Source organism: Passer montanus, unplaced genomic scaffold (genome assembly GCF_014805655.1).
Source record: "Passer montanus isolate IOZ18808 unplaced genomic scaffold, ASM1480565v1 scaffold184, whole genome shotgun sequence".
NCBI lineage: Eukaryota > Metazoa > Chordata > Aves > Passeriformes > Passeridae > Passer > Passer montanus.
The window spans coordinates 213,664-228,829 of NW_024365826.1; the positions used below are offsets into that span (position 1 = coordinate 213,664).

The 15,166-nt window shown below is 43.0% G+C and overlaps 1 protein-coding gene across 4 annotated transcripts in view; it reads left to right on the forward strand.

Moving 5' to 3' along the window:
* The window catches only part of LOC120500635 (protein spinster homolog 2-like), a 130,234-nt gene that overhangs the window by 23,670 nt on the left and 91,398 nt on the right, over positions 1–15,166 (forward strand). For all 4 annotated transcript variants that reach the window (XR_005627148.1, XR_005627147.1, XR_005627146.1 and 1 more), the window contains exon 2: positions 12,462–12,527. Coding sequence is in view for 1 of the 4 variants with exons in the window: in XM_039705775.1 (XP_039561709.1) it covers positions 12,462–12,527 (66 nt within the window). In the remaining 3 variants the exon portion in view is untranslated. The remainder of the gene's footprint in view (positions 1–12,461; positions 12,528–15,166) is intronic.

The window sequence follows — 15,166 nt, forward strand, 5'->3', positions numbered from 1 at the left end:
GATTGATCTCTGGCAGGGGAGGAAGGCAGCTCCAGGGGAGAGCAGCCCAGGCTGAGGCTTGGGGAAACTCTTGGTTCTTTCTGGGCTGTGCTGCTCAGTTAGATGTGAGCTCAGATGTATCACTGCGCCTTTCCCTGTGTCCCTTTCCCATGCTGAAACAGGCAAAGATACTAACCTAAATGAGAAATACTTGGTACTTTCTGAGGCAAAATCACTGTAGAAAAGATGTTTCCATTTGCACAAGTTTTTGTCAAATACCCAAGTGCTTGTTAATATAATTTCAGTGTAATGTTTCCCACCATGACTATGTTCACAGTGGTGTGTTTAGCCACAGGAAATGTTTCCTTTCCTTCAATCCTGGTCTTTCCTTCAGAGTGGCAGTAAACTTTTGGCTCCTTGTTTTGCCTCACAACAGTAAAGACACAGGCAGGCCTGTCATATCACAGACAGTGGTTACTGTGAAATCAGACCTTCAATCAAAGGCTTTTATGTCTGCAGTATCAGAAGCTCAGCAGCCTTTATCACTTACCCACCATCTCCAAATAAAATTTGAACGTGGAAAGTGATTAAAATGGGTCTGCTTTACCAACAGAGAAATAAAAGCTGGCCTAAATAAGACAGACTCTCCACTAATAACAGCAACAACAATGTTCCTGTCTGGTTTTTATTTGGGATGCACATCTTATAATTAATCTTCCTTCTCCTAATTTCTCTTTCATCTGGGGCCCTTCCAAGCACTTCGTGAGAACATAATAACCAAGCCCAACTGTATCTGTGACACACATGATTATTGTTATTATCTTCATTAGGCTAATGCAGACTCTAAAATTCTGCATGATCAAATAACATGCCCAAGGTTAAATAGTGATGTAGTGTCAGGATTGAGAACAGAGCAGCCCTGTCTCCTAATTCAGGGTTGAATTCAAGTTTTGCTCTGTGACCTAGGAGTGTGCATCACTGTCCTGTTACCATGGCCCTTCTCATGGAGGTCCTGTGGCAGTGCAGCTTGGGAAAATCAAAAACCTTGCTATGAAGGGTGTTTTAGCTCCAGAAACCACTGCAATTTGCACTGAATAAAACACTCTATTAAAAAAAAAAACAGGACAAGCCCTTTTGGTGCTGTGAGGACTTCCTGGTCTGTAGCCACAGGCCCACAGCACTGACTCCTTGCAGGTCTGGAGAAGCCCTCGCTGTCAGGTTTATTTTAGTGTCCCCATTCTCATCTCAGTACACACTCTCATGCAGGTATAAGGTTTTATCCACAGATTTTTGCTATATCAGCCATGGACCTTTGTGGAACATAGTAAATTCTTTACTAGGTCATTTTAAGAAGCTAGACCGAGGCATTTAAATATCTCCTGTGATAACTCCAGAGCTGGTTTCTTTTCTCTAATAGTGCTGTGGGTAAGCTGTGGGTTCCTTAACAAGCTTTTGTGCCCTACACAGATCTTTGAATACCTGTGTGCTGTTACTAATTACCTGTACAAAGGCACTTGCTTTGTCAGTGAGATGAATTTAAAGACACTTTGCTTAAGATAACTAATGGACAGTTGGGCACCATACCCAGTTGTGACCTGACACAGCTTGACCAGGACCCAGAATGAAATAAAAACACTCAGTGTGTTTCTGTGGGACAAAAATGCATGTGAGGAGTGTCACACTGCTTTGTGCTCAGGGAAAGGTGTTTTATTGTGAGGGAGATGGAATGGGCAGTGACAGGAGGGCATTTCCACTCACACACAAATTGAAATATGCCCATGGTTAGAGCTCTGCAGTGGCTGCTTTAAACACTTACGATAGAAAGCTCAAGGTGGTTCCAGGAACTAAACATGGGCAGTGTGTAGGAATGTACCCCCAGTCAGCCTCATCTGTGGGAACAACATCTCCCTCAGAGCATGTGAGGCTAAAACAGGACCTTTTGATTTATATACATCATGCAGATAGCAGGATTCTTGCAGATCAGTGCACTTGTGATGGGAGAGCTCCCCAGCTGAATACCAGGATGGAGAGAAGGAGCAGGAGGAAGGGAATGTGTGTTGGATATGAGAAGCTGCTGTAAGGATCACAGTGCTCTCCAGATCAGGGTGGGTGAGGGGACCCCAAAAGTCCTAATTATGGTGCTCTAGAGAGAACAGGGAAAAGAAGTGGATGAAAGGAAGCATTGTGTTATGGTGGCCCTGGAGCAGCTTTATCCTCCCTTCTTATCCTCCCTCTTATGAGCACAGGCTGAGAGAGCTGGGCCTGTGTAGCCTGAAGAAGAGCAGGCTCAGGAGAGACCTTAGTGCCCCTTCCAGTGCCTAAAAGGGCTCCAAGGGAGCTGAAGAAGGACTTTGGACAAGGGCCTGGAGTGCCAGGACAAGGGGGAATGGCTTCCCACTGCCAGAGGGAAGGGATAGATGGGATATTGGGAAGGAATTCTCCCCTGTGAGGGTGCTGAGGCCCTGGCACAGGGTGCCCAGAGCAGCTGTGGTTGCCCCATCCCTGGAAGTGCCCAAGGCCAGCTTGGATGGGGCTTGGAGCAACCTGGTCTTGTGGAAGGTGTCCCTGGCCATGGCAGTGTTTTGGAACAAAATGAGCTTTAACATCCATTCCAACCTAAACCATTCCATGATTCTTTATGCAGGATGTCAGATTCGTGGACCTACCTGCCATGTTCAGCTGCAGTCTCAGGGGTGTTTAAAGCATGTGTCTAAGAGTAAAAGGCTATTCTGGATTACTAAAGTTAGGGTAAGTATTTTTAGCTCAGTCCAAAAGCTTCTTCATCTGGAATTTAAAACAAGGTTTAGGTAGATACTTGAAATAGTGCGGCCTTGGGTTCTTTTATAGATTTCCTGTCTTAAAAAAGGGTGGCAGCACCAAGTTTGTGTCACAGTTTTATCCAGGTTTTAATCTGTGCACGAGATGCTAAGGACAATTCCAGCTTTTCCTGCTCGTGCACTTAAAGCCTCATGAGCCTATCCAGATGTAGGTCAGAGAGGGAGATTTGTGTAGTAGACATAAACATTGCACAGTCTCTTGTGAAAATCAGTGTGCAGGAGTACTGAAGATGTGCTCTTACACCCCTGTGCTGGCATGAAGATGATGACAAGAGCTCTTTGTTAGCCCAGGACCATGACAGTGGATGTTTCATTCTTTGACTGAGAAATCTGACAGTCATGCTCTGCAGAAACCTGCCTGGAATGTGCCTGACATTCCCTGATGGGCTGCTTGGCTCCTGGCTGCTGCTCTTCTGCAGATCACTCTGTACAAGGTACCTCTGCATTTGGCATCTCCCTTGCATTCTGTAAAACATTCTTTGTGGTAAAAAAGAATAGCAAGCTCCTTACAATTACATACAATATTCCAGTGTGCCCTGGACAGCTTGTGATGTTCTGAAATAGCTGCGGGGCACTGCCAAGCAGAAGCAAAATGCAAATGGGAGATGAGATGCAGTCACTTGGAAGTATGTCCAATCTGAGTGCACATTTCTACAGATTTGATAGAAATCTTCTTAACTGGAGAAATTAGCTGTCATCTGCTGTAAATCATCAGTCACTAATTACCCCAGTTCATTCAGTCTCCTGTGTCACAGAAATGTGCATAGCTGTAGGAGAAAAGGAAGTAGGTAAAAAGTGCTAGAGTGTAGAACTAGAGAACATTGAGGATTTCTTCCTTTCACCTTCACAACCTTGAAATTTACATTTTTTTGTCTCTCTAATTTTTTTTTTAGTTTAACAGTTTGAATTTAATTTTATTATTTTGAAATAAAATCAATGAGCTCCAGAGACACAGCTCCTTGTACACAGAAGTGCACATAATATCCCAGGCTTTTTGGTGGGATTTGTGTTCCCAACCTGCCTGAAAACCTCAAATCCAACAGGTGGTGTGTCAGAAGGTGTAACAGTGCAAATTCTCATGGTATGTGTGAGTGAGGTGGCAGCAAAGTGGTTGTGCTTGCTTAGACTTGGGTTTAGAGCTGTTAACCTCATGCCATGCACACTATTAGTCCTCAGTTTAGTGCTGGTAAAACATTTGCATTTGCTTTGCCTGGTTCCAAGTCATTAATACCCACCTATTTACTTGATAAGGTAGTGTGAAGCATTCAGTAGAATATGGTAATATGCTTCAAATGTATTTGGTTAAAATATTTACTTTTATAAATGTAAAGGCATCAAACTGATTCTGAGAATAAGAGCCCAATCATTATGTATTGTCTCTGGAACTCATAAATGCCTCTTTTCTTTCTTGATTTTATCTAGTCAGAAAGCCACGAGGTTACAACTGTGAAGTCTATAACCACATCCATACAAAGACAGCAAAAATCTCCAAAATCTCTCCAAAAAAGAGATTTTGTAGATACTTATTTTAATGTCCTTGCAATTTGTGGCTCATGCCAGTTTCCTGACTCATCGTCACCCCGGTATGGTGATAAGCCAAGTTTTCCAATAAGGAAAACAAGGGAGCAGTGAGTCACTGACTGAATTCATATGCACTTGATTTGCTCTATCATTATCCATACTGGTTTTATTTATTTTAATTAGTTCATATACAAAGTCTCTGAGATATGTTTCACTGCATGAATTAGCTCGACTTGTTAGTCTTGTCTAAAGATTAGAAAGGCAGAAGACAAGTAGAGCTTCTGGTGACAAGTCCAATTTTTTCTGCTACAGAGTCCACGAGGAGAATGTGAATTGAGGGAGTATCTGAATTTTCTGAGATTTGAATAATTGAAATAATAACGTTATTTTTTGAGGCTTTCCTCTTTGATGTGAAAATCTGGTGAGGCTGCTGCTTAGATCTAAAATGTCCCAAGAGTAGGTTTTTTTCCTCTGGTAAAGACTGTGTTTCATTCTGTGTTTGCATTAGATAAAAACCCCCAGAAATTGGGTCTAAACTGAGTCTTGAGCTAGAGATGCTGGGTGTGGGAGAAAGCATTGTCTGAAAGCTGTTAATGGTTCCTATCCTTTCAGATGACTAATATAAACCTCAGCTACTACTGCAGTTTCTGTTGGTTTTTCAGATTTGAAAGGGGCTCTGATTTTTCCCATTCCACATAAAGGAACTGTTCCAAGTCTCAATGAATAAGTTTGGTTTAAGTTCAGGTCTAGGTGCCAATTCATTTTAGTCTGTCCTTTGAGCCAAATCCTGTCACTTATCTCTAATTGAAGTCTTCCCTTGGCTTGTGGGAGCTGCCAGGCTGATTATATAGGCTAAGCAGGAGTCTGCAAGGGAGATGAGGCAGGGGTGAAACGAGGGATCTCCTTGTAGGGAGCTGTGTCCCAGGTGGAGAGGACAGTGAAGTGACACTGTGAGCTTCTCCTCAGATTTGGCCCACGTCATTTTTAAGTCTTACTCCTGAGAGCTTTTGTTGAAAATGGGTCATAAATGGAAAATGTTCCATGTTTTGGAATTTATTTAAGCTCTTTGTTTCATGCTGGCCAAGTATCCCATGTTGCCTATTTGACAAGGACATCCTTCCCAGCCATAGTCCTGGGAACAGACATACACTGTAATTAAGGAGATGAAGGATTTGATTAGGGTGTGGGTTTACCAATGAGGCACCCAGCATTTGGCAGCCATGCTTGCATTCAAACTCCTATTTGTTTTGTTTTGTTGGTTTTTTTTAAATCCCAACAAGACTGGCTGTCCTGTGCTGCCTTCCCTAGACGCCCTGACCCTGTGTTAATTATGCCTTGTGCTAATCGATTCTACACCTGATGAACTTTTTTATCTCCTCCCAGTCTTTCAGGCAATTTTGTGCTCAGACTTTGCATACCACATTACAGTGGAGTTTGTGTTAGAGAAACCATAATTTATTACTGCCAGAGCAAGAAGTTGCTTTTTTAATATACTTCTTTTCCATGTTCTTGATTAATCACATTCCTTATTTTTTTTTCCCTGATGCTTAATTACTTGTTACATGCTAGCAGGTAAGCCAGTAGTAGCCTTTGGGAATGCATGAATAAATGAATAGCTCAGATACTTCCCTACTGATACTATAATAATGACAAAAACATTGAATGCAAAAAGTGGGTGTGACAGGTGGTGTGAGTCTCTGAGGATAACACTGGTTTTGGTTCAGAATAGGAATGTCACCTCAGACAGGCATTTCCATTTCATTTCCCAAGCAGTGTGTGCTTTGCAGGGCTTGCAGCACCTGTCCTTCCAAAAGCCCCCTGCAAATGCTGCTTGGAGTGAACAGCAATTCCCCTGCTGTGTCCTGACAGTCCAACACCATCGTCTGAGACCAGCCTCCACCTCATCACCTTCTGCAGGTACTGGGAGGCTCTCAGTGCCTGTGAAGACTGTGAACTCTTACACTTCTCTGAGGTTCTGTTAGGAAATGGCTGGAGCTTTGTCAGGGCAGGTTTATGCTGGATATCAGGAGAGCCTTCTTTCCCCAGAGGGTGCTGGGCACTGCCCAGGCTCCCCAGGGATGGGCACAGCCCTGAGGCTGCCAGAGCTCCAGGAGTGTTGGGACACTGCTCCCAGGGATGCACAGGGAGGGATTTTGGGTGTCTGTGCAGGGCCAGGAGCTGGACTGGATGATTCCTGCGAGTTCCTTCCAGCTCAGGATATTCTCTGATTCTAGTCTGTGATTTCTAAGGAACTGTTTCATGTCCTGTGAATGACATCAGGATCCTGGCTCACTCTGATCTTCAGCTCAAGCTGCTGGGATTGTCTCTTCCCAGCGCTCTGCTCTATTACTCAGGGAAACCCCTTCCAAAGGACGCTACTGTGGGTGTTGGCACTTGCTTTTCAGTGCTTTCTAGGTCACAAGTTTCATGCATTCCAGTGTGAACAGATCTTAGGAAACCCTTGTTTTGATTTGTCTAATTGCTGGGTTTGTTTTGTTTGTTTCTTTTTAATCCTGCAGCATTATTTCGAAACCAAAGACTGTTTCACCAGTGTGTATTGTCGTGTCATGCAACAGTGGAAACTAGTTTTGCAGAAGGAAAGTTGGTGTTTATGTCCTAAGGAAGCTCCTGTCAATGTTTTCAAGCCAGATGTCACCAGGCATTTATCAGTACTTCAAGAGCAGGCAGGGAATGCTTTCATGGCAATCCAAAGAAGGTAATACTGCATTTATATTCCAGACTTGCTAGTTCTGGCAGCAGTGGGGATTTATCTTCAGGTACAAATATCAGTAGGACTACCACGGTGGTTTCTGCAGCTGAATATTTAAATAGGACTCAAATTGTGACGCTGGTGTTTAATAGCTGGTGGGTGGCTGAGCTGAAGCAGCTCGTTTGAAGCTCAGGCATTGGTGTGTGAACTGCTGCTACACCTTGGGGTTGCACTGAAGATACAATCACAGAGACTTCAGAATAAACTTCTCTCCACCTAATCTTTTCACATGTCTCTAAAGAGACAGGTGTGTTGCACCACTCCTCTGCCTCCTTAATGCTTTATTTGAAGGAGGTTGAATATGGCTGCAGGCATGAGGAAGAGCCTGATGGGAGGAAGGAGGTTTGTGTCTTTAATGGATAGAAGGCCAGGGCTTGGCTATCCCTCCTTAGCTACCTCCCTCTGAGGAAGCTGCTCCTGAAAGTACCAGAGACCACAGTCTGGGAAGAAAATGCCTTTGTAAGGAAGAGAGGTAGGCACCAAGAGGTAATAGAAGAAACAGTATTGTCAGTACAGAGTCTGTGCTGGCTCTCAGGGACTTGAGAGTGTGAATCTGGGTTTCCTAAAGAGAGATCCAGACCTGCAGTGGGGCAGGAGGGAGAGTGCTAGGGGCACACATCCTGTATCCTGTGGAAAACCATGTGCTGGTTCCTTTCATGCACTATCCTTTTTCCCCATTTAAAAATACTTTTAGAAATGAACATGCTTTCTTAACTAAGTAGTTACGTTGGCCAGTGGTGTTGCAGCACACACACAGTATTTAAACAATGTGAGCTGCAAACCTGTGCCTTTCCTTCTATAGCTCTGCACTCTGTGCACAGGCCAACTCTACAATTTGCACCTGCCTTGGAAGCAGTTTGAAAGCAAATAATGATGTTTTGTTTTGGTGACTGGAAAATTGGGCTGTCCCAGGGAAGCTCTAATGTGTTTTTGCTTTGAAATTGTCATTTCACTGTGGTTTGGCTAATGGACACTGTTTCTTATCATGGCAGTATTTGGTGAAGGGCCCACGTAGAATCCTGCAGCTTTTGATTTGTTGTAGCTCAGATCAGGAACACAAAACCTATCTAGGCAAGCAGCTTGCCTCAAGCCTCATGTGGACCACCTACCTCCCTGTTTGAAGTGTGAACCACACATTTCCAGGAAAACTCAGCTTTTCCCCTAAAACAGAGATAACCTGGGCCATTAAATGTGGATTTGCATTCCAAAAGCCTCATAATCAGGTCTTTTACAATCACTGTTTGTGAAATGATCAGTAGAAAGATCAGCAGTACCCTAGAAATCCTCTGACCCTGTAAGTGGATGAGGTCAGGCATGTCCCTCCCTATCTGTAGTGCTCCATGACCTTTTATCCTCCAAACTGCTCCTCAAAGTCCTCTTCATGCCCAGTGCCCACAAAAGTCTGATAGCTGCCTTGCTGTCTGTCAGGTTCTTAGACATTGGGCCTGGTAAAAGTCCCCTAGAGATGGCTGCAGTAACCAGTCTTTGCTCTTCTGTCTGGATTCCCAGTAACTCCTGTCCCTGTGCCCATCTTGATCAGCACTCCTGGCTGGGTGCTGCCTGTGTTTCATCTCATTGAGCTCCAAATCTACATCAGCATTAACAGTGTCTGGTTCAGCTGCTGAGATGCTTTGGGAAATTGGCACCATGTTTGCTGTATGTTTGCTCAGCCCTGAAAATACAGAATGTGCTTAAGAAGTAATAGGTGGGAGAACACAAGCTGCCATGTAGTCATAGAGACATCCCAAATGGCCAGCAGCCCTCCAGAGAGGTTCTCAGGAAGGCTGGTGCCTCTGGCTGCTCTTGGCTATTTTGAGATCCTCCTGGGTCATAGGTATGAGCTTTAATCCCAGAAAGACTTTGCCAGCCATGTGTGGTGTCTTCACCTCTTGGATTGCATCAGGTGCTGTGAGACACAGCACTGCAAGCAATGGGGTTATTGTCTGGAGCCTGGCTCCAGCTCTCTCCCTTCCCATCATCTAGAGGCAGAAGGGAAAGTCAAAAGCTCTATCATTTTCCTGTATTCTCCCCTGGTCTATCATTGCTTAATTGTATCCCTAAATCTTATTAAATTCTGAGGTGACTCATTGCCACAGTGAGGTGGAAGCAGAGCTGAGTGAATTCAGGAGAGGAGGAGGAGGAGGAGTGTCTTCCCAGGTGAGTGGCTGAGCAGGAAAACCCACAGCAGAGAGCTCCTATCACTTCACAGGTGTTGCATCATCTGCCCACTGTTGCCTCTAATTTAATGCTCTAAACCCAAATCAAAACACCTGTAGTCCAAAGAGAATATAAAATAACTTGGAGTAGGAAATCCATGCTATTTAGACATGCAGATCTCTCTTAATCATCTGAGACCTTCTTCCAAGGTCACACAGGACTTATAATTGTGGTTCTGCATTGTCCTGTTGTATTGACTCTCCACAGAACCCACTTTCCACCACCAGGATAAAATTGTAGGATTAATCCAAGTGTCTGCATGTCTGTGTATTTCATTTGTGGCTACAGGAGTTCAGGCCTGTAAAACTCATTATGGTCTGTAGGATGGCAAAACCACTGTCACTGGACAAATAACTTGTCACAAACTGGAAACTCTCCTCTGCTTTTTTGTGTAGGTACCATTATATTCCCCTCTACTTTCTGTTCTGGTTTCTTGTGCAAATCCATAAGTTTGTTTTCCATCACATCTCAGGCTCCTGCTTCTCATAACTTTTAGAAGTTTAATGTGCCTCTTTGGCATTCTGTCCTGGCTGGGAATATGTTGCTGAAGGTAGGAGAGCCACCTTTCAGGGTGCTGGATGGAGCTCTTGACATGTGAGTGTATTCCCTCATGGAATATATTCCATCTAGTGGGATATATTCCATCCCCTGCTCAGCTGCAAGCAGTGAGTATGATATTTCATTTCTGTGCAGCACAACTGAGTGATGATAGGAGAGCATGGGAAAATATTGTACTCGGGATTTCCTGTCCTATTCCACACTGTTCTTGAGGATGTTGATGAGTTCATTGTCCCTAAAATTGGGATTATAGTGCCCAGGAGTTGTTTTGACTTGTTGAGCTTTGCCTGATGTGGGATGTCTGGAACCAAGAAGTACTGGAGCACAGTGCTCAGAGCTGGTTAAGCTCAGTGAAATTTCTCACTGGGTGGGAGAGAAACATTTGGGTGGCATGAGAGGGCACTTTTTTTGTGGAAGGGTGGAACACCAATGGAGGGCAGTAAGTCAGCTACACTACAGAGGGGTTTGCTAGGCAAATGCAAGTTTATTTTTGCTCATCAGTTGCTGCCTGGATAATGGTATCTCAGTTGTTAATGGAGCAAACTAGGGAAGCACACTCAGGAAATGCCAGGGCACTTTGTAAATGGAGTTTAATCTGCCATCCAAGAGAAAGCAAAGAAATTCCTGTTGAAATTGTAGCAGACCGCAATGTTCCAAAGGAAAAGAAAGGCCAGGGGAACACTGCCTCAGAATGGATGTAATCAGGCACTTAATGCTTCAGAAAAATACAGAATCACAGAATAATTGAGGTCAGAAGTGACCTCTGGAGATCATCTAATCCAAGTCCCCTGCTAAAAGCATGGTCAGCTAGAGCAGGTTGCACAGGAGTGTGTCCTGTTGGGGTTTGAGTATCTCCAGGGATGGGGAGCCCACAGCCTCTCTGAATGTCCAAGCTTGACCTCCTTGACAGTAAAAATTCATTTCCTTATGTTTAAATGGACTTTCCCAGATTTCAGTCGTTGCCCTTTGCCTCTTTAACTGGGCACCAGTGTGAAGAGCCTGGCTCTGCATCTACCCACTTTTATCAGTAATGACATACATTAATTAGGTTTACACCCTTCCCCACCCTCAGCCTTCTTGTTTGGGGCTAAACAATCTGATGAGAGAATAGGGAAGTGGGAGTTGTTGCAGGAGGTTGAGCTGATGCTTCTGGGCAGCTATTGAGGCCTAAAGCCCACCTGAATGCTGCCCTGAGCAAACAGTGATATACAAATAGTACAGATTAGCTCAAATGAGCTTTCTTGCTTTTTCTTTCCTTCTCTCCACCTTCTTCCTTTCCTTTAGTATCTTTAATTTATGACTGTTCCCTTGGCATTGTCCCAGATGTCTTCTGGGAATAGTTATCTCTGGGTCTTTTATCTCTCTGTTTCTCATTTAGTGTGATCTTGGCAGTCCCAAAAGCTAGGACATTTATGGTGAGTGATTCAGGTTGGTGCTCAGTTGATTTCTGTAACCTGCAGAGATGAGTGGTACTTTGGATAAAGCCTTGGACTGGAATTTGAGCTGGAGGTGAACTTCTGTGGATGTTCAATGTAGTTAGAGAATGGTTTTCTTCTTTTTAGAAAATAAACTTGCATATCTAAGGTTTGGGGAAGACAGTGGTCAAAATAAGGAAGTCCCAGATCTAAAGAGAGTAACAGTCTCAGTTCCAGACCTAGGAAGTCAGATGCTGGTTATTTAGACCACTGACAAATATTCAGGCCTATGGATTTGCATCTGAGACCACTGGACCATGTAGAGCTTGGCAAACCTGTGTGCCCCCAAATGAGGTATTAAAGCTCTGCTGTGCATTTTCATATTGGTTTGTTGGTTACAAAAACATGGCTGTCCCACATACCTGATATTACACATGTCAAAACGTTTGGTACAAAAATGTTAAATCTAGTTGAATGTGTAAATACTTCAAAACCTGTTAATTTTTCTTGTGCCAATTAATGTATTGGGGTTCAAGGAAGACAGAAGATTTGGTTTAGTTCTGCTTGTAGCCACTTTAAATCTGAGCATCTGGTCACTTACCCCCTTTACTAAGGTATTTTAAATATATTTGTTATATTGGTTTTGAAAGTAGAAGCTCCCCAGAACTAGTTAAATATGAAACCTTTCATCATTGCTATCAATCTGTCATATCTCCTCCCAGAAGAGACTTGTTAAAACTTGTCTTGGATTCAATCTGTCTTGTCAAACCATTTGAAGCACCTTAGGTGCAGAATCAGTTTCCCTGTATTTCTGTGAAATAACAGAAGTAAGAGGTTTGGATTATTAAAAAAAAAAAAAAAAAAAAAAAAAAACACAAAAAGAAAAGCCTGATCTTATTTAAGTAGAAAGAAAAGACCAGTTACCATTCATGAGGATTTAATTCCCAGGCTCATTGTATAATATTGCATCTGCCCACCTCTGCTTTTATTGTAGTAGCCCAAAATTACTGAGAGTGCATGTATAGGGGGAAAAAAAAAGTACAACCTTTAGAAGTTATGTGTTAAAACTGGAATTTGAAGCTTTGCTGATTCATCACAAAAGGTTTGAGTTGAATACTTATCAAAGGCTGAAGGCACTGAGCATATTCTCTGTTTTCCTTGTAGGTGTGTTACTGGACATCCAGCAGCACTTTGGAGTCAAAGACAGTGGGGCTGGCTTGCTGCAGACAGGTAAGAAAGTGTTTCTTCTCTCACTGCTCTTTGTAACATTCCATTTCTCTGATGGGTGCCTACAGATTCTTCATTATGATGCATAGGCATACTGGTTGTGAAATGTACTCTTAGAAAGGTGAATAAATACACTTCTACTGGGAAGCAGGAGGAACATGGAGGGGTTTTTTTTGGCCTTGATTTGCTGTTGGGCAGGAGATTGGGTCTCAGAATGACTTGAGTGTAGAATGGAACAATTATTTTATTTACAAGAACTAAATACAAACAGGAGATGGTTCATTCCCCCTAGCTAGAAAACTCATGATAAACCTACACCAGCATCCTGTTCACTTCTTTAGGTTGGTAATAAGTGTGATGTATTTTGCCCTTCAAGTGCTTGACAGAGAATCTGCTGAATGGACAGTCCCTGGGAGCATGGTGTGGCAGGAAAATGTAAAACTCACTGGGGCAAGAACCTGAGGATGAAAGCTGTAGGCAGGACTAACAACACTGCATCCATGAGAACTCAGGGATTAACAATAGCCCTGGAATTCTGCTTTAGCTACCAGCATTTCTCTTCTTGTGTAAGGCAGGATTATGGCAATTCTGATGTCCTTTTAATGGAGCAGGCATTTTCATGTCTCAGACATCTGAACAAGCCCAGGAGAACCTCAGCTTCTCTGGCCTCTGGTCCTGAGGGTTCTTAGAGGAGGACCTGCATCAGTGGCCTGCACAGGGTGACACTGAGTGCCAGTCTCATGCACACACCACAGCACAGTTGGATCCTCTTGGAAAGGAGTAGCAGTATTTTTAAGAAATGCAGTATTTTAAGAAAACAGTCTGCTTTGAAAAGCTCCTACAGAACTATTAATTAGAGTCACAGATTTGAGGTGCTGTAGCTGTCTTGTCACTGTCATCTGTCTGAGGGAACCACACTGGAACAATTATATCTCTGAAAAAGTGAGAATTCTGTTAGGTTTTCAAATAGTGTGCCAGCATGACATGTTTTGCTATGCTGTCATGGTGGATACCAAACACTTGTCAGGAGCTTGTCTGTGAAATTGTGGCCAGCACTGAATTGTATAAAATCATTCATTCTTTATGACCTCACTAAGGTGAGACTATTCTGGAGCTCCATCAATTGGTCTTTGATTTCAAATTTTGTGAACTGCAATATCCCCTCCTTTTTTACTTCCTGCAGCCCGTGGCACAGCAGTGTCCTCATCTGTGGTTGCAGCTTCTTGGTAATGTTGTAATGCAAACAATTAATAATAATTTGTATTAAATGTTGAAAAAATGCTGTCCTTGTGGGACAGCAGAGCTCAGCTCAGCTGATGTGAGCAGCATGTGTCCAGAACAGAAGGTTTCAGCTTTACAAGTGTCACTGATTATATGTAGCATCAATCAGTTATGCCCAAAATGGCACTGGTTGTCTGTCGGATTCTTTTCTACAGCAATTATTTGTATTTATTTATTGTACTCATGGGAACAGGTCCTCAATGTATCATTAGACACAAAGTGCTTTTAAGAAAATATTCTGGTGGAAAAGGACACTTGCCAAAGCGTGTATTTAATCTTCATTCACTTCAGTGGATGAAAAGCTTCAGTAGATTATTCACTGACAGCAAGTAAAAGCTAACTTCAGCAGGATATTCATTTGTTAATTGCAAGATATATATTATTTATTTCTCTAGCAAACACACAGGGCATCTGAAAACAGCATCACTGAGATATTGCAGGATTTCTCTTGAGTTTGTCAAGTTTTCTAGCAGGTAATTGTTACTTTTAGAAAAGCAGTATTTTCTCTTGGGGTTTTTTTGCTGATCTGAAAACTGGGGACTTGACTTTGCTTCTGCAATATAGATAATAATGTACTAATCACAATGCTATCAGAAGAAAAGAGTGCTCAGAAAATAAAACACCATTTCATGTAAATAAGGATAGAGGCATGTAACTGAAGGCTTATTCAATCTATTCCTCCAGCTCACCAAGTTTCTGTGTTGGCAGGTGGCCCATGGCCCAGGTATCCTTGATCCTGCTTAGACAAAAGATGCTACCCTAAACCACCACAAACATTGCTTCTAATCTTTTGTCTTTTCTCTAAACCAGACTTCTCAATGTTAAAATCAGGGGAAGTGGTGCAGTGTAAAAGCACTTGCCCAGGGTTACAGAAGAAGCCTGGAGCAAAGCTGGGGCCAGGCCAGGTGTCCCCCACTCTTCTGCCCTAGCCCTGAACACTTCCTTTGCCAGCAGACACACAAATATTGTTTGCTTCCCATGAGATGGTCCTGCTAACTAATGGAGTGATGTGAGACGAAAGACTGTTCATCCTGATTATGTCCTCTGAATAAGGACTGGATTAGTCCTCAGGTTGTTGATCCTGCATCTAATTCAGTCCTAAATTAATTTACAATGTTAATGAGGGGGAGCGAAATGTAGTAGATATGCAGTTCATATCACTCATGAAAAAGGCAATAAAAGAAATAACTTTAAAACATTTAAAAAGCCTTTTAACTGAGAAACAAGATTGCACAAATTTTTAGGAGGAAATGGTTCTGAAAATCCAAACAGAAAGTGGGGAAAAGAAATCTACCAAGGGTAATGTTTGACCCTGTGTTCATCCCACACCCCACTCGTTGCAGGCACAGCTGATCTGGCTT